The following is a 24685-nucleotide window of genomic DNA, read 5'->3' on the forward strand; positions in this document are numbered from 1 at the left end:
CGCTCACCTTTAACCCGTGCTGAGGGAAATGACCGTGCGCATCACTTCTTAGGCGCTTAGGCCCTTTCCTCGGATCTCACGCATTAACACGCGTACATGATTTTTTTTTTTTTTTGCGAGTGCGGATGCACCCTTGCTGAGGGAAACGCCCGTGCGTATCACGTCACATACGCGCTAAGGGCCTTTCCTCAAATTACATGCTGACGTGCACTTTTTTCACGTGCCAAATCACTCCGTATCAAGCTGGCCACGCGACAACACGGAAGACCATGCTCCTGCCCAGGCAGCCATTTTCCTGCCCCCCAGAGCCCCAAGCACACTCCCACCTGCCATCTGCTGCTGCCTGCCTGCTGGCCACGTGCCCTGCTATTTGGTGCCTGCACATCAGCCATCTGCAGGGGTCCAGTTGCTGTGACCACCCCTGCTGGAACAGAAGACTCCTGACTGGTATTCCATCGCTCCACAGCCCAGCCCCAGGACCCAGTTGCCCACCCACACCTGCCTCAGGGGTTGCCATGTCCGACACAGCACCATCTGACACCAGTGGCAACCCTCCAGCAGAGAGGCAGAGGGCTGTCAACTTTAGTGCCAATGATATTGGCATCCTGGTGGAGCAAGTCCTAGGGCATTATGATGCCCTCTTTGGAAGTTCACACGTGACAATGAAGGACGGAAGAGAATCTGGAACGACATCGTGGCTGCCATCAACGTGGAGGGGGTGGCAGCCCGTGACATGCAACACGCCTGGAAGCGCTGAGAGGACTTCAGGTCCAGGACCCTCAGCAAGGCCTGGTGCCTCTTAAAGGCAGCGGATGCTGAGGGGTGCCGGATCCACCGGCAGGAGTGTGCAGGTTGGACATATGTCTTGGAAGGCCCATGTATGGATGTGTATGTACAGGGACATGAGCCTGCCGCATGTGAGTCCAGTCATGTGTGAGGCACATCAATGGTGTATCTGTTCAAATGCATGGTGCCCAAATGCATGTGTCGGTACACACATGTTTAAAATGATGTGTATGTACTGTGGCATGGTTGTTCACATACATGAAGGTGGAACCAGCATCCATGTGTCACACCACAATGTACATGTGTGCCACTGTGATACACCATGGATGCATGTGACACCGACATGCAGGAGGCTGATTGGCAGATGTGACATGGATGCTGATTTAAATGCGACAGGTAGTGATGTACAGATGCATGCATGTCTGGTGGCGTGTGTGCATGTGTTTGGCACTCCCTGTGTTGCATGTGATGTCAGGCTAACATTCGGATGCTCATGCTATTGTGTGTGTGTGTGTGTGTGTGTGTGTGTGTGTGTGTATGGATGGTGCTGCCTGCTGCAACATTCCTGTTAATTAGTGCTTATGTGTGGGTTCAAATGATAGGTGTGTTGGGGATTGCCATGTGTGAAGTTTGACACTGCCACTCATGTGCAACTGTCATGTGTGTATTAACCCATTGTACAGTGCCCTGATGCCTGTGTTCTGTTTCTCCCTGTCTGCAGCGTCAACTGATGAAGAGGGCAGAGACGGTGCTGTGGAGCACAGCGGCAGGGATCCCACTGCCAGCCTGAGACGCAAGGCCCAGCTCCCCACCCATGTTGCCCTCTCGTCGGGGAGTGAGGGGTCTGGTGCCACGGCCGCAGCTGCCGAGGGTAGGTCTAAGAGGCGGAGGTGGATTCCTCGGCAACAGAAAGGGCAGCTGAGACCCCACAGGGGCCTATGGAGGTTGATGGCACCGAGTCGTCCAGATTGGTGGAGGGTTTGGTTGAGGATGCCGTGGCAGGGCCACACACTGGGTCTGGAGGGGGATTCCACTGGTGCAGTCCAGGGGCAGGGGCAGGGACAGGAGGCAGCACAGGCGGCCGTGGAGGTGCCTGTGTGTAATCCTGTCCCCGATCCTGTGACTGCATCATCCTGCACAAGCAGGGATGCCTTCGTCCAGACCCGTTTTCAGCGAGGGGATCTGCAAACAACTGGCCTTCCTCTCCCTGCGGACATGGCAATCCAGGACCGTGTTGAGCCTGTCCTGGCTGGGGTGGCGTTGCATCAACGTGGCATCCGGAATGACGTGCAGAGTTCTCGTGAGGACACTGCATGTTATTTCAGATGCCTCATTGACCGCGTCGACCTACTAGGACGGGTCACCAGTGCTGGGTTCCTCCATCTGCTGGACCTTCTAACGACCCCTGCCCCCTGAACTGAACCCCCTATGCGCCAGTCATCCTCCATGTCATCTTCCTGGCCATGTATCACCTGGCCACGCTGTGGAGCTGCCCCTGACCCAGCAGCCAGGCTGGTGGAGGACACATCCCTGCCACAGACGGGAGTCGTAGGTCCAGCAGCAGGTGTGGCCACTCCAACAACTGGACCCCAGCAGGAGGAGGACGTGAATGCATCAACAGGCAGGGCACATGCACGGTAGCAGCAGGCTCAAGGTGGGAGCGATGATGGCTCGGAGCCATCAACATCAGAGAGGCAGGCATCGGCCGGAGGACCCTGGATTGGGAGGGTCTTCCGTGTGGCAGGAGTTGGGCCAGCAAATGGATGCGGAGCGGTGGCGGGCGGAAGAGGCACGGCTCACTATGGTCAGGGCGGAGAACTCTATGCGCAGGGCGTTGAGGCGGGCTGAGTCTCTTGAGGAAATTCGCAGGGAGCTGGAGGTGGGCATGGCTTTATCCCTGCGAGACCTTGGGGCCAGGGAACAGGCCCACCTCCAGGACGTTGAACAGGAGTTCGATGGTGCCCTGGCCCGGGAAATCAACAAGTGAGCCGTAGGACTTGCCCACCGCCATTGTATATAGTTTATTAGTTTTAGGTTTCCTTTCTATTTTTCTTTCATTTGGGGCGCATGGACTATGCCCCACCTTTTTGTGTATAGTTATTTATTAGGTAGGTTTTTTTTTGTAGGTTTCCTTTGAATTGTTGGGCTCATGGACCCTTGGATGTTCTTTTGTAAATAGTTTTCGATGTGGATTTCATTTTCTTAGACCCATGGTGGAATACTTTGCTTTTTTGGAACTGTGGTTTTAATTTTGTAATTTTTTTTTTTTTATGCGCAGACCCATAGGAACCATTTTAATTTGGATTTTATTAGTTGCAGCATTAATTTTTTTTGATCAATTTTGGCGTTCTGGACTTGGATTATTTCTTTTTATTATTGTGTGATTTGGTTTTATTCATTTCGTTGATTCTTCAATACACTTTTTTTTTTTTTCTTTACTTGTGTGGTCTTCTATCATTTGTTTTGTGCATGTCACAATGTTTTTCACAGTCATGTGTCACCATTGTGTGGGTCTGAGGGACATGTATTCATGGGCATTCTGGTTATGTATTTTCTATCATGACTTTGGGAATTCAATGTGAGTTGTTTGGACTGGGGTGGGATTTGGGTGGCCATAAGGCCCATGGGTCTGGAGTGTGATGACGTGTCGGGTGGGGGGGGGGGGGAGACATGAGTCGGGGCCTGCTGGCAAGTGCCCGCCACAGGGGGTGGGTGGATGGATGGGGGACATGAGTCGGGGCTCACAAGTGCATGGTGCCATGTGGGCTGCCTGCAGGGCATGGTGAGGGTTGTAGGGTAGTCCCCTGTGGTGTGGGCTGCCTGCAGGGCATGGGGGGGGAGAAACTGCACACCCGCGAGGGCCCACAATGCCAAACTGCGTGTGAAACTCCCCAAATACACATACCCCGCTCTCGCCTTGAGTATCGCGTGTGAAACTTCCCATGCATCCCCAAAATACACGTACCACGCTCACCCAAGGCCTATCGCGTGTAAAACTCCCCACGTACCCCGCTCGCACAGGGCCTATCGTGTGTGAAACTTCCCACGCACCCCCAAAATTCACGCAGGCTGCCCATCCACCATCCCCATGCCCCACAGGCAGCCCATCCACCCTGGTCTTGCCCCACAGGCAGCCCACACCGCAGGGGGGACTTTTTCCACACAGTTTACCTGGCACGAGCGGGGTATGTGTAGTCCTAGAGGTGCGCGGGGAGTTTTACACACGAGAGGCCTGGCCCGAGCGGGGTATGTGTATTCCGAGCAGTGCACGGGGAGTTTTCCACGCAATTTACCTGGCGCAAGCGGGGTGCGTGTATTCTGGGGCATGCGCGGGGAGTTTTACACGCGTTTTCATGGTTGGGGGTCTGTATGCTGGTCGACTGGCCTTTGCGCCATGTACTGGATTTGTGATGTTTTGGCGCAAGGGTGGGGTTGGGGTGTAACTGGTGCTGCTGCAGGGTCGCTGCGCCACGTCTGCTTATGGATGTATTAATCCATGAATACGGTGTGCGCCTGAATGGGTTTTGGCGCACGCGGCTGGCGCAGACTGCCGCATGCACACTCTGTGCGCCAGCCGCGTGTGCCACTTGTGCGCCGAATTCTATGAATTACCCCCTCAATCTTTTTAAGTCCATGGGAGCCTGTTATTCATTGTCCAGGGAAGTCCAGCCTTCTGGTAAAGTCAATTCAGGGCAGAGTAATAAACCCGTTGTGAAGGGACGCTTAAGGACCGAATTAACAAATGGTTTATGGGTTTAAATCAGGTTCTCGGGTTGTCCAGACGTCATGCATGCTGAACTGGTATTTGTATAGACCAGCTTGCAGTAAGTCTGGCCGGATAAGGGATTTATCGCCAGTTGAAAAGGAACTTGTTTGTTCCTCCCCCGTCTTCATATTCTTGCAAAGACCATGTGCATCACATTCGGGGTTAGAGATCCCCGGCCAGTTTAGACTTGTATTATGTTGGTTGTACTATGGGTTGACGTCATGACCTACTACGGAAAGATCCCAAAAAGGGTGTGCTGTAAATATGAGCTGATGCAAAGATATGTTGAAAGGGTATGGTAGCTAAATGTGTCCAATGAGAGTGTGGGAATTAAAGGAGATTACATCTTTTTGTATAGGTTTGACCAGTCCTGTGTGAGGGGGGGGTGATTTTTTATAAATTATATGGGGATGTTTAACTGTTGCAAAATGTATAAAAGGTGTAATCTTGTGTGGTTCGAGGAGACGCTGATTAGTTTGACTCCATGGCGTCATTGAGCTCCTCCTGGCCATTTGTACAATAAACTTGCTTTACGGGCAAACATGCACTCGCTTGTTAAGAGGTGGGCCTACATTGGGTTAAGGTGATCGTAGGTCCAGCCATACAGCCGACAGTGGCTGGAAAGGTAGCAGAAGGTATTTTATTATTTTTTGGCTTACATACCTTTGTTTGAAGGCTTTGATGCACACCCTCCAAGCTGCTTTCACCCTCCCGATGCAGACCATCTTGTCACTGGCAGCTCTGAAGAAGCTAACGTTTTCAGCATGGTTTCATTCACTGTATATAATCTTAGCAGTATGTTCTACTACAGCAAGTCTCTCAAGCTGTCATCCTCCACATCAAAAATATTTATTCTCAATATCTAAGCAGTCTAGATCCTTATGCTTAAATCCACCTCTTGTCTCCTCCCAGACCGATTATCCCCAGGAGATGTGTATGCCTACAAAAACTGCAGACTGGTCATACCAATATCTCAGGACATTGGGTTCTTTTCCGAATAGGATCACTCTAAGTGGTTAATCCACTTTACAGACCTATATAAAGGTAAAGGATTGCATTGAAGCAGTGTATTCCAAATTCAGCTGCCAGACAGGTATCCCCTATTGTGTTAGAGGTATTAAAACTAAGCTCAACTTCTGATAATATTTACCTGCATTTTGGGGTCTGTAGTTTAAAGTCTCTATTTATAAAAAAAGAAAAGCTTATATTGAGGTACTGGAAATGTCGGAAGTCAATTCCTGGAACCTTATTGTCTACATTGGCACAGAACTGTGACCATCCAAGTCCTTTCCTAGATAACAGTTGTCTCCATTATGTCTAAAACTGTGGCCCAGTGGTCAATTATACTCACAAATGAGGCATTTAGTTTTCCCTATCCTCGCTACCAAAAACTAGTCATAAGAACCATGGAAGCCTATGATCAAAAGCATGCAATTATAAACCTGGCATTCAACGCTAACAGCGGTCCTGATATTGCACGTATTCAGCTTTGTGCCAATCTCAGTTTTCTATACTCTTGCCCCATCATTCGGAAATACCTTAACAGAATAGAGAGGTAGTAGATGCTTGGCTCAAAATCCAGTGGCAAGACTGACTGTGCAGACTTTGCAGAGAGGCTCCATTTGAGTATTCTAAACATCTACTGGTAGAATGCACAAGTCTTGACTCTATTCGCACCTTAGTACTCAGCGAATTACCTTTTAATTTTTTAACCCCGACGATACTCTGGAAGCGCTATTTACATGGAAATTATATCAAAATTCTATAATAGTGATGGAGATACTGGATGAACTTTTTTAATAATGTCTCTTCTATCACTACTTTTTCTATGTTATTTTACTTCTGAATGAATTGTACATAATTGTTTTGATACTGATGACATATATTCTATAAAGTCACATTTTAGGATAATGTATACAATAATGCATGTTTTGGAAGGAAAGCCACAACCTTAACTATGATGATAAAACAGTTACTGCTAGTCTGATCCCCTGGGAGAATGAACTCTCTCCAGCCTGCCTATGTCTCATTCATAATTGACGGCACCACAATCCCCATACTCAGGCAGGTCAAAACCCTCGGCGTCTACCTGGATGCCAAACTAACTATGACAAAACAAGTAAGCGCCCACTCTTCAGCCACCTCCTACACATTGAAAAGTATCACCTTGAGTCGCAAATTACTTTCGCCTGAAAACTGCATCACCCTTGCTAGAGACCTCATACTCTCTAAACTTGACTACTGTAATGTACTCCTCCTAGGTACCTCCAACTCCAATCTGTAAACTCCAACTCATGCAAAACAAAGCCCTTCGAGCAGACCTAGGCATAAAAAAAAAAGTCAGAGCACATCTCCATCATCGGGAGAAATAACCACTGACTCCCATTAAAGCCAGAATTGTATTTAAAACCTGATGCATCACACATAGATGCATCGCCAACACAGACCCTAAATACCTCAACAACAGTCACGAAAAAACTCCTCACCGACCCATTAGATCTAGTAACCACTCTCTCCTAGAAATCCCACGCTTCAAAAGCTCGAGAGCAGGAGGCAGCAGCTTCAAAGTCCTATCCCCCAAACATTGGAATGCCCTCCCGTCCTACATCAAGAATGAAGTCTCACACCAGCAATTCAAAAAGTCACTGAAAACCTGGCTATTCCACCAATTCTACAGCCCTGCCTAACATCCTTATTAAGCATCATGTACCTGACTCATTTTGTTCTCTTTTCTGTTCACTCCCCTCCACCTCCCACAGCCACTAATGTAAAGTCTCGAATGAATGTAATACTAACCGGTCTGTAACTACGCCGTGATACCTCTGGGTCCGGGCGTATAACAAATATAATAAATAAAATGTATTCACAGCAATTGATAAAGATCTATGATCATTCCAAAGACTTTTTTCAAAATGCATGTGTCAATAAATTAACGTTCAAAATGTGTATATGAAGGATGTAAATGAGGGCATTCTGCAAACAAATGTGCAAGAGTGGATTGATTTGGTATCTGAACAAAATCTACATTAAGAAACGTGTGGAATTTTCTGTCTAGAACCAATGATCTCATTATTTGGGTAAAGATATAACCTCCACTTTAATTCATACATCCATTTCTTTTTTGGAAATCTAATGAGCTATTTAGACAATTTGCTATAAGGTTTCTCTTCTATAATTATGTATTTCGATAGTTTGAAGGTCCCAGCTAGAGTTCTTCAATGCATCCAATCAAGGACCCGATGGTTCCTCTTTAGATCGTTGGGATTAGTTATAAGTTTATCCAGGACAAGCTCTAAATGAACTAATAAAGCTTTGCTTTCTTATATCGAATTGTTCATTTATAATCACTTGCCAGACAAAGCTAAAGAATACAAGTCACAGTATAGGGAAGAGGGTGGAGTAGCCAACATTTTTCAGTGAAGAAACAACTTTCCTTACATTTTAGTTTGCAAGGACTGCAAACCGTGTTCAAATCGGGGATGCAAGTGTATCATTTTTCCCTCTAACTTCTATTGACCCGATTGAAAGCCAGTGAAAGGTCAAACCCAATGGGATGGGTTTGAGTTTGTGTAGGTTATCTTGCAATAGAGCGAGCAGTAAACTATTTAATGTTGTATCTAAGCTGTCTAAAACCTTATTGAGATTTGTCAGGGATAATTCTTTCTATACTAGTTTAGATTTCTCAATATAAGGGAAGCAAAGAATGTACTTGCAACGTCCATGAGGGCTACGGGTCGCTAGTTCACTGTATTAGACCGATCACCTTTCTTTTAGATCTGGATTATACAGGCAATCTGCCAAGAAGGGAAGGATTGATAACAAAAAATGTAAACAAGAAGTGTAGTATTACACTCCAGGTTGGAGCAGCATCATTAAGTAGCTGAATTGTTATTCCATTGTGACCCTGGGCTCTTGACGATTTTAGTTTGCTAATAAGATTTTCTATGCCCTACACTGAAGGGAAAAGAACTAGGCCATAGTCTGAGGTGGAAGGATAGGAAACGTACTAACACCACTTCGAAGAAAACTCTGTGAACAAGTTCTGTTTGCTCTACATTAACTTTTTATTGTGTAACATTAATACCAGCAGTTTGTTACTGCTTTTTAGATTTTCTTTTAATATAAATTTTGAATGAAATATGTTCTATATTTGAATGTTATGGAGTCTGTTTTTTGAACGGTTTACAAAAACTAAAGTACTCGGGTTTTGTTTGGTGCACAAACCTTAAGAAGTTTAATTGAGGAAGGAGTAATTGCCTTAGTCTTTTGTTCCAGGATAGGAAACTTTACAGAATGTCTTCGGTTCTGCAAATAAATCCTTCCAATTTGAGACCAGATTCATTTGTGTGAAGATTTTGAGTGGTTTAACATCAGAACTCCCAAAAATGTTTTGTTCTATTAGGAATCCGTCTTGGAGCATGCTCTCAATCATTTTGGACCATTAAAAATCTCTGGGACTTCAGACAATTTAACTGTTTGATCAATGTCTATGTATTGGCTTGACTTTGTAAAAATGTTAAACAAGATTCCACTCACTTTTTTTTCTCTGTACAATTACCCCAAACACATATAATCTGATGTGAAACGTTGTTTAGAGATATCGAGGACTAACTTGTGGTACATTTTTAAGGTAATCTGAGAAAGCCGAACGTTCTGAATTGGATATAGTCCAATTTGCTATTTTACTGTTAAAAAGACCTAATTTTGAAATGTGACAATTTTAATTCTGTTCAGACCATTATTCATGGATAGCATGCCCAGCGCTACTCCATTTGAATTATTACAGAACTTTAAATCTGTCATTAACATATCTCCTCAATGTTTAGGATACATTGTTTGAATTTTCATTAGAAGGTGGATTTCTTACAGCGTTGAGGATAAGCTAAACGGACTGTTCAATTCACCCCCAATTAAGACCTTCTAGGAAGTTGGCTTGTTTCAAGGATTTTTAAAAGGAACACTAAATATGTGGTTTGAGGCAGCTTGAGAGGATTCCAGTCAGCATAAATTGGTAGGAGATTGGATTTTTATGTTTTGATTGAAGTTTTACTACTTCACAACCAAGATAATTTAATAGCCTGGAAATAATTGACACATTTATAGCAGTAACCAAGACAGTCCCTCGTATCCACTTTGCTAAATGTTTTTTTTCAGTGATGGTGCAATTCGGATGCAGATACTGTAGCTGAGATGAGGAAAGTGACAATTCTTTCTTTATAGGATCTTCTACCAGTTTGATGTTACTATCAACATTCGGTAAACTGTTACATGTTTTATAACACAACAAAAGAAATATGTTCACTTAATTTAACAATGTCACAATGTATGTGATGCAAGATGTAAAGCAACAATATGTATAAGTCAATAACATTAATATCCTTGGCATTGAATGTTCTCATGCATGGGATTTCATGACTCAAGGAAAGCAACTTGTATTTGATTTAAAATGACGGAACGACCTGTCTGAACCGTCGCTCTATGCAAGTGTATCCGAGGCAATAATACTTGGAGGAAGTAATACCGGGAACAAGGCCTGTAAAGTGGGGGGGGGGAATTCAAGCCTATACCATTTTGCGCTCGGGTGATTTGCACACTGTTTATTGGATAAGTAAAATGTCCAAATATTTTTTTTATCCGACGTGCAACATGTGGATATGTCACTTACATTTATTTAATACAAATCCACATCTTCACACGACTCCTGAGGTGGTGGGATCAGTAACCACGATGAGATCTGCAGTACTTGGGAACATGGAACACCGGAATTTATGACTTCAGTAGGGAGAACATGTAACACTGCAAGCTCTTCAATAATTTTTTCTGAGGACATTTTGCCGAATTATCAGCATTTTCTTTGGGAGCAGACCGAGTTAGATAGTAGAGTTGTTTGCTTGTAGGAATCACAATTTCCTAAACCTGCCATGTCTTGTAGGGTTAGTAGATCTGATTTCTTCCTTTTGCTATTTTTGCAACAAAGGGATGAGGTTCCCCAATCAAATTAGATGTCGTACCAGAAATGGTAGTCCTGCCAAAGGTCAATTTAGCTTCCAAAGCCACTTCCAATGATTCTATTTGTGTCTAAAACGGGTTTCGACTTTGAATCAATATGGTATTGGTTTGGAGTACTGCGATGAGTAGATGAATTGGAGCCATCCTTTAATGCAGATATAAATCCCTTCATATAACGCATCTTAAAGTCATGAATTATATTTTGCTACTTCATTTATATTCTCAATTTCACATGACATTTTAATCCAAAATTCAAACCAAACATTGTAGAATGCTTTTTTTGGTCACTTGTTGGCGGCATCCAAAAAACGCAGTGACCCTATAGAAATGGGAGTAGGATGATATGAAAAGGTAGATTGCTCAAATGGTGGAGTATAATTTCTCAAGACAGAATGACCTCTTTGAGGAAGTTACAAAAACCAAGGACTCGCATAAGGGGGTCAAGAGAGGCTTTGAGCAAATTTGCCCGACACACTCCCCATCTCATTTGAGATCTGAGAATCCAAAGTCTTGACAGAAGTAGAGCCTTGTGCTGAAGGTGTAGCATTTAACTGAACACTTGTACAAGACTGAACATGATCTTTTGGTCGCTACTTTTTTTTTATTTCTAGGCAAAATAACTGGGCTATGAGCTGGGATCACTAGTAGCAGAGCATCGCTTGACCACTGCTCTGCATGAGCAGATTCATCGGGTATGCCAAAGGCTGCTATGCCTCCACTACTCCCCTTCCCCAGACCACGTTGTGCACACAGTCACACTAGGGTTTGAGACAAGACCACTGCTTTAGCTTCTGGTGTGGAAACGCAAACCGTACTGCCCACAACTTCACTTTGCTGTAACACTTCTCCCTCCAAGGGCTTTCCCTCAAACTATTCCACTCGTCCCCATCCACAAGAAGTGCAATCCAGTCCCTCTTGGCTGTGTTGCCTCTCGTACGATTACCCTCTCATTGTTCTTAATTTTAAAACCTGGCGCGATTACTTCCATCTAGAGACCAAACTTGCAGACTTATTGCTTTTCTTGTCTGCCTATCTCTATTCAACACCCTATGCCGACTGTCAATCTATTAACTTTGCTTGTACACACTCCCAATAACCAGTCATGTGTTCATATGTCCAGGGCATAAAAAATAGCATTCTCAAACCAGATGGTATCCGTCGTGAAAGACTGACTGGTTTCCGTTATAAATGGAATGTCCAGAATGTCTTCCTGAGACAGCATGAATGTATATTCTGATTTATCATAAATATGTAACCGAGTAATTTGAGATTTGAGTTGGAGTGCAGTTAATTCATGTCTGGTGCCCAATCTGGGGAATGTCCATCATAACCAGGAGAACAATAGATGCCTCTTTCCTCTGATGCCAGGGTTGGTGGTGCCCCTAATGAAGGTTTTTCAAACCCTGGTGAATCTTTTGCACGGGCAGACATTGGGTAAAAGGAATAGGGCCCCTGACTTTTAGAATTGCTGGAATTATTAGATTCATCACTGTAGTACTCACTGACATTTACAACTGATATTCTCGTCTAAGACCATCACATGAGTATCGATCTTCGCTGACATCCCTCAGCACCACCATAGGGGCAATTGCATGATAGCCTTCATATCCGTTACATCGGCTCTTCCCTTCATTATACTGTGTAGTTATATAGCCATCTTGCGTATGCCTTTTGAGTTTGTGCAGTCCGAAATCTGTTTCTCATTTCATTCTTGCAGTGTTTTGGCTGTTTTATTCTCAAATGCCTGTGGTGCAAATTATTGCACCAGTTCTTATAAACCTTTGACGAGGTTTATACCATTAGTGATATTGCGCAGTCCAGGTGGAAATATGTGGCCATTGATTCGGGAGCTCGGGGACCGTTTATCATAGGGTGCTAGCCCTGTAGCACATATGCCAATATGTTAGTACCTTCTTCGATAGTCATAAGTGGCTACAGGGCCAGTGGAAGGTGTATTGGAGCTCATGGAGGCCTATTTCAAAATGTCTGGAGGCTCCCTTGCCAGTCTGTGCTAAGGTGACACCTTTTTATAAAGCCGCCTGTTTCTTGGGGCACAAAGTACACATTTGAGAGATTTAGTTTGTGAAAACTGCTTCCTTAGGTAGTGTACATCGGCATCCTATCGGCCCCACCTGCTGCTTCATTATGTGACAAAGTTGCTGAGGTTATTCTCCTTTAACCTCAGTGATTTGTCCTGTTATCTTGCATGTGTACGCCGCCTCCTGCCATAGTTTATGGCATCCTTGTGCTTTTGCATCTCAAAAAGGCAAAGGAGGAGAATGGTAGAACACTCGGTTGTGGAAGGGAAGAACAAAGTAGATAGTTGCGATGAGTACGAGGTTGGATAAGCTCAGGAAGTCATGAGAAGGAAAAGGTGGCGGAGCTACGGGTACAATTGGACCGGATTTATCGTGGGACTCCACTGTATTCTATGGGGTGCAGTGCCAAGAGAAGACATGGATGGAGAAGAGGCGTGTCCTATACCAGAGGGGCATGTCATTCACTCACTGCGTGGTATGGTTGGGCATGTCGAAGCCATGCCCAAGAAAACACATGGCAAAGCCTTCCACTTAACTTCCCTAGGCAGCCAACATTTGTGAGGGGGTTGTATGTCGGCAATCAGAATTTCCCAAGAAAGCTCCCTGAAAAGCGATAAAAAGACACTGCGTGGGAAAGGCTCAAATAGTTACCTGCAACACATTTGCAGGTGGGATAGTTGGTTTTAGGCTTGTGACTTTTTGGCAACACATCAACTAATACAGGTTTGAAGACCCTCTAGATATCAAAATAAGCTCACTGCTGCTTCACAGAAGCAGGTCACAGAAGTGCTAACCTTTATTTCAGCAAGCATAGTGCTTATTAGCGTTTCATTTGTCTACTTCTGAATGTAAGCTTGGTCAAAAGTTAGCCGTGTAAAACAAAATATCCCCAATATGTGAAATGATAAAAAATTTCATGAAACATTGAGGCTAGAGGGGTTGAGTTCTATAGACATAACTTCATGCAAAAAAATCTGTTCAAACCAGTTGGTTATCCTTCGTAGCGATGGACGAGAACCTAATATCACTTGAATAATCTTAGCAACCTAGGCATACATGCCAACATTATCCAATCCTGGATTTCCCCATTACAGACCAGGACTCAAAGTCCCAGAATGCAAAGTTAAAACTATGACTGTACTGGTCTCCGTAACGGAAATCATAATTTTGGCATGTATGCATAGGTCTTAAAGCATTGCACCACATTATACACCCCATAAAAAATTGCAGTACTTTATGCTTTTAGGCTGTTCTTTAATTTGAAACTCCCAGCAAAGGTCTGCAAGTGTTATCCCAGGGCCAAATTCATATGAGCTGTCTTCAGATTGGCCTTTAAAACACCAGGGGATTCAAGCCCCTTTCACAATGTCATTGTTCTCATGTATATTCAGTTTTATGTTCTTAATTGTGTTAATGCTTGGTAGAAATAAGACTTTGTAAACCGACATGCACCTTTTTAAATAGTACCTTGGCACCATCCCACAATAATACCAATACTATGTTCTCACCAAACTTTTAAGGGGAAACGATGTCTGCACTAGTTAAGACTACCAAGTAAAGTCCACATATATATAATAAAGAGCCCTACATTACTACTTAATTTATATGTAACTTTCAGGAAAATGGGTGATGAGAAATGATCCCTCTAAGGTGCGTGCAGTAAAACCCCACATCAGTCCACTTTTGTCCCTAGATTTTATGTCCTAATCCCTCCCCTCCGACCTTCTTTTTTACTCTAAATACTAAATTAGCACTGCTATGATCTACATCGAACAAAAGCAGCAAGAACTAGATCACTCATGAACAAAGGCACAATTAAAGAAGGTATTTTGGATCCAATGTCCTGTATTTTGCTTTGCCAACAAGGCTACACAATCCTTACTGGGTAGGCCAAGCCAAGTGCCTACTCTATATAAGAGGTAAAGCGACTGACTACCTGTGCTAAGGAATGCCCTGACCTAAATTCTGCGAGATGTGTTCCTCCTTTCACGAAACACTGCTGTCTAGACTCTGCTGCTGAAGCAGAAACGCAGGTCGGTTAGCAAGTGTAAGCCGTTTTTTGTGTTGATACTGCTAATGTTGCAGAATCTTCAGTATGCTTGTTCCTGTTTGCTTCTACATTTTGATGTTCCCTCCTCCTTACTGTGGGATTGGCCTAGAATTCTATTACGTGCCTATCGGTGAAAATGACATGATTATATGCAAATAACTTTCCATTCTCAAATGTCTACATGGCAGTCATCATGGACTTCATAAACACCCTGACATCCTCCCCTTGGACATCGGATGGTAGCTGTTTGATTTACGGCCACCCGGGTATACTTTATACTCATGCGGGACATGAACAGACTGTCTAGCGGTCAGTAGGGTGCATGATGCTCTGATTACTTACCGGTAATCTTCATTACTTCTAGTCCTACTCTTCCTCGTCACAGTACTTACTTCATGAGGCACCTGCCTCCTACGCAGGGCCTTCTTCTATTTCTTTAAATCCCTATAACTTCTCCCCCACATCCATGTCACTCAGTTTCATATTACCAAGCCGGAGCATGGGACCTTCTACGCAGGGAGGGTGAGGAGGGTCGTCAGTACTGTGATGAGGAAGAGTAGGACTAGGAGTAATGAAGATTACCGGTAAGTAATCAGAGCATTACCTCCACGTCCACTCTTCCTTGTCCCAGTACTTACTTCATGAGGTATACCAAAGCAGCAACGGGGAAAAGGTCCCAATGAGACACAGAGCCAAAAACAGTGCAGCAAAACACACCCACAATAACTCTTAAATCACATCCCCACAGACAAAAACTCCAACCACGAAGGAACCAACCCCTGAGTGGGAGAAACTCAACCCATAGCGGTTGATGAAAATGCCTAGACCAGCCAAGGCGGCAATCATACAAATCTCTTGCAGAGAAAAACCCTCCTTGCATCGGCCCAGGAAGACGCGAAACCCCTGGCAGACCGCCCCTGATTGTGCGCAGGCACAGGCAGGCCAGAAGCCACATAGGCCCTAGAGATCACAACCCGGAACCACTGGAAAATGGAAACCACAGATGCGTTATGCCCAGCCCCAGCCGGACCACAAGCAATCAGAAGACTATCAGATTGGTGGAAAAAGCAAACCAAGCCAAATACTCCAACGCGTCCCGCCGGACATCAATGTTAAGCCGAGCCACCTCCTCAGGCGTTCTTGGATCATGAAAGAAGTCAGGGAGAACCAGACCCTAAGAGGTGTGAAAACCGAGAGACAACTGAAGGGAGAAACATCGGACCACACCCCGGCACCACCGAGTCTGGCAGCACCCTCAGGAAAGGAGCGTGACATAAGAGAGCCCCAATCTCCCCAAGCCTACGGGCAGAAGTGAGGGCAATAAGAAAAGCAGATTTCAGTGTAGGATGTTTGATATCAATCTCGGAAATGCGCTCAAAAGGAGGCCCGTGAAGGAACCGTAATACAAGAGGGAGATCCCAAGAGGAAAGCCCTTTATCAGCACAAGGACGGGAAGAAGAAAAACCCTGGATCAACTTCCCCACCAACACCTCCCCATCCAAGTGACCGTCAGAGTCCCCCAAAAGGAATTTCATGGAGGCCCACTGAGAGCGAAGCCTGGAAAAACTGCCAGGCCCCTGTCAAAACCCCTCCTAGAGGAACCGAAGGATAGCAGAGGCCAGAACGCAGACCGCCCATACCAGTCTCGGAAATGGCCCCAATGTCTGCCTAACACCTTCAGAGTGGAGGGTCTAAGAGCATCCATTTGGACTCAACTACAGGATCTGAGAACCCCTGAGATATCAACCTAGACTGAGCAATAGCCACACCACCCATTGCATGCGGTGGAATTCCAACCGCTGATCCCCTTGAAGGGGACACGGCCACCTCGGAACCAGCCAAGGTTCCTAGAACCGAAGCTCCAACAGAGAGGGGAGCCAACTCCGGCGGGACCAGAACAGAGCTAACAACACAGTCACCCTGGACACTCAGATGCGCCAAACCACCCGGGGCAGAAGGGGAATAGGTGGAAAGGCATAAAGGAAAACCCCAAGGCCACTGTACAGAGAGGGCGTCCATCCCCCAATCCCCTCAGCCTGAAACCGAGAGCAGAAGAGGGGAACTTCTGCTGAGGCCGGGGATGCAAACAGGTCTAGAACCAGGGACCCTAATCTGACACAGGTCACCGCAAATACCTGGGCCAACAGGACCAGTTCCACAGAGGAGTGAAAACCGGCATCTGAGAAGATCCGCTTGAACATTGTCCACCCTTCTGATACGTGAGGCCACCAGAGACACCAGATGAGAGTCCTCCCAGGTGCCTATCAGCGCTGCCAGAGCATTCAAGGAGTGGCCGGAACCCCTTTTGCAGTTGACATATGCCAAGGTCGTCGTATTGTCCGATCGGACCAAAAACCGCCGACCGTCCAGCAACTCCTCGAAGTACACCAGAGCTTGGACAATGGCACAACTCTTGCCAATTGGATGATCGCCGGCTCTCCCCAGATCTCACAACCCTTGAGCTGAGAGGACCCCCAATGTAGACCCTTTCTGCTGGTGTTGGAAGTAGGAGAGGCCACTGGAGGAAGGACCATGCACACCTCAGCCTGTAGACCTGAAACCCCCGCCACCATAGCAGGGACACTCGCAGCGCTGGGGACACTGAAAACAAAACTACGAAAGCCGAGATGTCGGGAGCCAGTGGGAGAGAGCATAAGACACCAGGAGACGTAACCGAAGACGGGCTCAAGGAACTGGAAAACATGCAAGACGCCACGTGCCCCGTAACTTCAGCAACAGGAGAGCCGAGACATACTGCCTTCTGAGAACCCAGCAAGCGCCCCCCCCCTGCACAACATCCAGAGTACGCTCTACCCAGACATCCGGACAAGCAGTGCAGGGTCTTGAGACCCATAAGCAGGTGACACATCCTAGAAGGCATAGGGACCAGGAACACCCGCAAGTAGAAAACTTGACCCTGAACAGGGAGAGGAACGGGCAAGACGGTAACCCACAACAACCGTTCGGAGAGAACGGATCCCATGGCCAACTACTTGGACCGTGAGCTGGGTACCAAAGTCCTAACCATGCAAACCTGGACAGGAGGAGACAGGAACGGCAACTGATACCCCTTCCAGAAGGAGCCCATTACCCAGGAAGCGAACCCCACCGGTCCCATTCACCTCCGAGAAAATAGAGACGAGGAGCCAGGGAAAACCGCCAGTCACTGCACTTGCACCAGAGGGAAATCACAGGACGTTGAAACAGGCCTGCACCACAATATAACAGCATGCTTGTCAGCCCACAAAAAGATCTGACCTATCAAAAGGAAGATACTGGACAGCCCAGAAGTCCAGCAGACTATGGCCCCCTCAGCCGACAGAGGAGCCACCAGGCTGGCGTCAAAAGGGCAGAGTACTGTCACAAAGCGGGGCAAAGCAATCCATCCCGGATAGCCGACATCAAAGGCAACCCCCTACCTGAGGTATGCCTATACTGGAAAACCCACTGAAGTGACATCCCCCTCCACCGGCACCAGGGGCTCTGAGAACCCCTCTAAGCACAGACATGTGCCACCATGTGCCCTAACACTTCCCACAAGTCTGAGAGGAGGCGTGAAAGCAACACGTCGGCACTGGAGGACCTAGGCCCTAAAAGAAGAGACACTGGGAACCCCCTGCATGGCCGTTACTTCCATGATGCATTTTGCATAATCCCATGCTGGACAAGGGAAAAGCAAATCAACTCCTTTGACTTTCCCTCGCGCAGTTTAGAGGAAGAGGACAGGACAAGGAGTCTGCGTCCATAGCTAGCACAGACCCAAACACACCACTAACACGCCACATGACTGAGAGGTGGCTTGAGCCCTGTATCCAGTAGCTGGTAGCCCCATGCTCTAAATCGTTCCAATGCGTCGGTCTAGGTAGGATGAAGGACCGAGTCGGCACCGCTGAGACTCGAACCCAAAGTGTAGACTATGCCAGGCCGGTACCCTTCCGGCCGCTTGCAGACGTGTCCAAATCTGCGCCGTATTCACAGGCAGCACGCAAGGAATGCAGCCAACATCCGGTGCATCCTGGGCTGTGTGTGTCTGAGGAGCGGGTGGTATGTGACATGCCTGTGACAGTACAGAGCCCCCACACTTTCAAATACTCTGTCGCAGTCACCCCACGACAAGAAGCAGAGAGGCCTCACAACAAAAAGGGAAGGCTAGCCCATACTGCCAAGTGCTTGCCATCATTTCCAATAAAGATGTGTACACAGAGCACGAGGTAACGGCCTTTCGAAGGAGTCAAGATGGCCATACCAGCAAGAGAGGGGAAAACATCAAGCACAGTCCTCCCCTCTCCTTCCCTTCCCCCAGGTAATGCAGCTAACATCCGGTGCATCCTGGGCCGTGTGTCTCTGAGGAGCGGGTGGTATGTGACATGCCTGCGACAGAACGGAGCCCCCGCACTCCCAAAGACTCTCTGCCACTGTTACCCCACGACAAGAAGCAGAGAGGCCTCACAACAAAAGGGAAGGCTAGCCCATACTGCCAAGTCGAATCAAGATGGCCAAAACAGGAGGAGAGGGGGAAAAACATCAAGCCCAGTCCTCCCCTCTCCTTACCTTCCCCCGGCCGTGCAGGACCCGGGACACAATGCTCACGCTGCGGTCCAGAGCCCAGCAAAGAACCGAGCGAGGCAATCCAGCTCTGTGACCCCAAGCCCCGCAGGGGGCCCAGGAGCAGCGCCGCACCTGAGGTAGCCGAGGGCCCCACCACACAGCCCCCCCCAGGGGGCCAGCAATCGGTGCTCCCTGGTGCCCCGCACCGGGAAGAAAAAGTCCAACCTGCCGGAGGCAGGAAAAATTAAAACTGAGTAACATGGATGTGGGGGAGGAGTTATAGGGATTTAAAGAAATAGAAGAAGGTCCTGTGTCGGAGGCAGGTGCCTCATGAAGTAAGTACTGGGACGAGGAAGAGTGGACGTGGAGGTAATGGGAGTCGGGAACTCTCAAGCCTTAAAGCAAGCATTTATCTCTCGAGCTTGCGTAAATCTAACTCCCTTCTGGAACCTAGTTGGCCATTGTTTGGTGTAATTTTTTTTAGTGCAGTCTATACAGAGAAACGGTGTGCTCCTTTAAAAGGGAAAATGTGTCGCAGCTGGCCGGATTTCGTTTATGCCATGATGCATGGTTTATGAAATGCCCCTTTAATAGGTTTTAAGCACCCACTGTATCGAGCGCCACGATGCCCAAGGGCTGCTTTGCGCTCTACAAATGTGAAATAAAAAAAAATCTACAAAATGTTTTTTTCTATTAAAATGTGTGTTCAGAGCTTTCTCCCATGGCTGCGATAATTCAAGGTTTATGAATTAAATGAAGATGGCCGTTATTGATATGCCGAAGATTGGCAACTTTGATTATACGTAATCAACTTCCCTTTTTCTTTCAACCTGATTTCACGCCACCAATGTATCTAAACCTCGTTTAAATGCCATGAATTCTAATGAACACGAACTCCCTTTTTTAACTGTTTTTCCCATTGTCTACACAAGGGGTGTATTGCGACTCCTGTGATTCTGTGACCATCAGTGTTACTTTGTTTACATCTATACATGTACTTGTCACTAAACACTGGTTTCCTTTTTTCTTATCCTCAGGACGAAATCGGAACGTTGTTGTTGAACTTGTATCAATCTTTGCAACGGTTTCTGAGCTTGTGGGTTTGCCTGTGCCACCAGATTGTCCGGAATCTTCTTTCCACATTGCACTATGCACTGAAGGAGCAAGCCTAGTGCCACACTTCAACGTCTCAGATGAGGATGACGATGAGCTCATAGAGTCCGTTGCATACAGCATGTATCCACGTCCCTCGGATATTCCTCAGTGGAACTCTGATCGGCCAGATCTAAAGGACATAAAAATCATGGGCTATTCCATCCGCACCATCGATTATAGGTACACGATATGGGTCACCTACAATCCAACTAATTTCACTCCAACATTTCAGGATGTGCATGCAGGGGAGCTTTACTTTGTAGAGGATGACCCCAATCAGGACAATAATTTGTATAACCGCAGTATGCATGATGCGCTTTCCTCCAAACTCTTTGCGTTCATGAGACCTTAAAATGCCAAGTGTGCATATTCTGTATTCGCAATTGCACATATTAAAATAAATATTTGTACATATGTATTGCTGCAGTGGACTTTTATTTTGAGTATTGCTTTCATAAATATATTTTTGTGGTTAATCTTTTTATAATTTACTAAACTTTGATGGTAAAATAATTACTTGTAAACTGTTTAAGATATGCAGAACTAGTAGCGAAATGGAGGCGTCCTTGTGGTTCATGTTGGAAGATTTAAGCTCTAATTGATGCTGTCAGTTCACATAGTTTGCATCATAAATTTAAATATACTCACTTGCAGGTATAACATTGACATTCTTGGCTGGGTGTCTGCAGGTATGAGCCACGCCCTGTTGGGGCCAGAATGTGCCTTGAGCCAGAACACCTGCTCAATCCAGCTTTGCCGAGCTCACCCGTTGCCTGACTTCTGCTTCCACACCTAGGATCCTTCCACCAATTGACTATCCATTAACCGCAGAGCTTGTTACATCACAGGGCCAAAGAGCATTTCTGTTCTGGACCTGTTAACATTTGGTTACCGATAGAGCATTCTAGCCCAACTCAGAACTCGCACCTGCTTCTTAGCCAACTGCCATCCCTTTCCGCTCACACACCAACCATTTCTCTTGTGCTGAACCTTTTCTTCATGGTCTTAACTTGCCTATTTCTTCTACCCTTATTTACCTTGACTGCACTTTATTACTACTACTCACTCTCCTCCTTCGTTTTCAGCCTCATAGTCTTCAGCCTCAACTTGTTATTTGAGTGTAATTCTCTGGATACCCATCTTCCGCCTTCCTTTCCCCCGCACCTGCACACCTCTTAAGCTGCTCCCAGGATGTCCAACATCCTATTCCCCTCACCTACTTATCACACTTTCACTTGGCCTCTGGAATGTGTAACCCCTCTGCAACAAATCTACTTGCATCACTGACTACTTCAACTCTTATAATCCTAAACTTTCAATTCCTTCTGTCACAAAAACATGGATCTTCCTTCATGACTGCTGCTGCACACTTACTCTGCCACCTTCTCACACTCTCTGACCTGTTGGCAAGTGTGGGGTTCCTTATCAAGAAGGTTCTCTACACTGCCCTTAAACCTATGTCTGAATTCAACTGTTCCTCTTTTGAAAATGCCACTATTCAACTCCTCCCTCCTCCTACTACTACTCACTCTTCTTGCTCTATCGACCTCCCCGTGTCCTCAACTCCTTCCATGACCTAAAGCTTACCCCTTAAGTCACTTCCTGCCAATATCCCCCATTACTCCGCTGTGGGACTAAACTTCAGCAAGCCCTTTGCAGCCACCTTGAACTTCAATCCTTCCTAGCTGATGTGAGAAACCTGACTGTATTCTCCCCAGCAGACCTAGGGAGGCACTTATTCAGGTGGCCAGGGACGGGTTGGGGATCTCAGATCCCAACCCTGGGGGTGGCCAAGGGAGGATCACCTGGGTAGTGGAGCCCAGGGTTCTGCTTGGGGAAATATTCAAGGTGAGACGTGGTATTATGCTGAAAAAAAGGACGAGGAAGACTAGCTGCCTCCAAGCTTTTATAGGTTGTGCCACCTCAACCTCCCTGTCACCCAAAAGATCTCCCTTATCCCATCCTACAAACCTTTAGTATCTGATAGATACCCTAGGAGCCCAATCCCTGTTGCACTTAAAACCCACAACCCCCAGAATCCTTGATTTCCACTCAAATACTCCCCATCGTTCATCTCTACATACTTCTGGTTATTCTTTTCTGACCACCTAGTCTACTAGGACAAAACACTACCATTCCCACAATCCCACATGTGTATTTCAAGATAGGATATGTGAGAGACCGGAGTGACCGTGTTTCCTATCAGTTTCACACTTCTAAGTTTATCAAACCCACTGGTACAAACACTATATTTCATATAACGCCTCTTCCCATGTCTGTCCCGCAAGATATTCGAACACTCTAACCCCCCCCCACCGCCTACCCTTTTTTAGACACAAACCACAATGGACTGGTAATAAAACGGTTTACCTGACCTGTCCCAAAACAAGGGTCAGGCAAAGTCAGGCAATTGACTTAAATCACACAAACCTGATAACCCTTCCTTTTCGCCTCAGGGATAAAAGGTGGAGCAAGAGAGCACAGGAAGAGCAACAAGGCAGACCGCATGATGAGACAACTATCCAGACCCGGCAGTTCAAGAGGAGGAGAAAGGCGGCAAATATGAGGCTGACGAGAGATATGACCTTGCACTTTTTGACAACCCACCAAACCCTCTGCTGAAAGAAAGGCAAGACTGAGGGCTATAGCCCAAGGGTGCTGTGGCAGATGTCAACGGGACACGGAGTGTATCGACACCGAGAAGCCGGAGCGAGGGAGACTCCTGTTCCATGGTGATGGCCATGACTCCAGTAAAGGGGAAAGCCAAGCGGTTCATTGGTGAGTCTAGGGGAGAGCCGATGAGAACCGGGCTGTTGTGAATGAAGGTTGCAAAGTAAGAAAGTTCAAAGAACTGTAAAATTGTAAAGGGTGACCAGCTGCAGAAGGGGACCGGCACCACATGGGTGCTGCTCTGTGAAACACTGATCAATCCTTATCTGAGTAAAACTACAGAAACCAGAAGGCTGTAGGAGAACTGCAAAGATATTTCAAAGTGGTAATACAGGCAAAATCCCAGTAAAGCCGAAAGCCTTTGTTCTGCAAACTATAAAGAACGCAAGGGAAGTGAATCCCGCCACATGAGAAAGCAAGGGAAGTGAATCCTGTAAACCTTGTAAGTGAATGTGAAGGTGAAGTTAGCAAGTGTGAAACCGGAAGAGGGATGCTGGTGAGAAGGGGGCAAATCTAAAGTCCAAAGGAACAGTGTATTGACAAAGGTGAACCCGGCCGAGGGTTTTCCACTACAACTGTTTAGACATTAAGAATTGTGAAGGGTGGCGGGGCGTGGCCAGGGAGCTATGGACGAGGCTGCTCTCCGTGGGAGCTCCGGTGATCCGAGCATTGATCCTAAGCTGCGCACCTGTTTTTCGTAGCGAATCTCACAAGGAAAAGGCACACATTCAACATGAGCACGTGAAGCCTCTGATGCTCGCAAGTGAATCGTGAAGCGGGGATGCGAGATACGAAACATTTCATGTTGTGAGCGCATCAGAGTCTGGACGCAAAATGTCGGTGGCTTCACAACAAAGGACTTGCCGAACGGTAATCTGCAGGCGCACCGAGTGCTGGTGAGGACGGTGGAATGAGCACTCTCGATTCCCACCTACACCGACTGGTTGGGCGTCGGGTGACTGGACCGTCCTGTGGTGCCAGCCCGGGTGTGCCCGGGAACTATAGCTGCAGTGGACTGGGCGCTCCGCAGGCGGCCGCGTATGGTGAAGAGGGGCACACGCGAGGGACCTGGATGGCGCCCCTCGATGCGGAAGACGCAGAGTGGCTCGAAGGTAATGGATGGCTGCAAGTGAGGTAGCGGGTGCCCCGAGCGTAACAATCGCGCACGAATCCTCACGTTGACACGCATACGGTCCATGTGGATGGGAAGCAGCGCCCTCAGACACTATTCGGGCTGCGTAACGCGGCAGGGGGACGCATCTATGACCCTGATCATGGCGCGTAGCCACAATATGATGAGCAGGAGCTGCCTGACCTAGCAGGAGGCGCCGTGGGGTGTCCGTGGCTTCCTTCCCCCCCCCCCCCCCTTGGGAGCAAGAAGGCAAGAAGCAAGGGGGCCAACCCGCGGAAATCACAAAAACAGGGGGATACCGCGGACAATGCGGGAGGCACATAACACGAGGTGGCGTACAACGAGGCTGGAACCTATCCACGGGACAGCAGACAACCGGCCCTGCAGCGGAAAGTGGAGCCTGCAAGCTACACAACCCACATGATAGGTGGATCTGGGCAGGGGAAGCTGGAGGAAGGCGACATGCACACCCAGGGGTGTACAATAACAGCAGATCGGTGGTGTGAACAGATCGATAACAGGGCAGAAGT

General features: G+C 46.9%; 1 protein-coding gene across 2 annotated transcripts in view; it reads left to right on the forward strand.

The window, feature by feature from the left end:
• The window catches only part of IDS (iduronate 2-sulfatase), a 364864-nt gene extending 344093 nt beyond the window's left edge, over nt 1–20771 (forward strand). For both annotated transcript variants that reach the window (XM_069612759.1, XM_069612760.1), the window contains one exon: nt 20236–20771. In XM_069612759.1, the coding sequence (XP_069468860.1) occupies nt 20236–20705 (470 nt within the window). In that variant the 3' untranslated portion in view covers nt 20706–20771. The remainder of the gene's footprint in view (nt 1–20235) is intronic.
• The last annotated feature ends 3914 nt before the right edge of the window (nt 20772–24685 follow it).

Source organism: Ambystoma mexicanum, chromosome 5p, assembly GCF_040938575.1.
Source record: "Ambystoma mexicanum isolate Mex_15411 chromosome 5p, UKY_AmexF1_1, whole genome shotgun sequence".
Lineage (NCBI taxonomy): Eukaryota > Metazoa > Chordata > Amphibia > Caudata > Ambystomatidae > Ambystoma > Ambystoma mexicanum.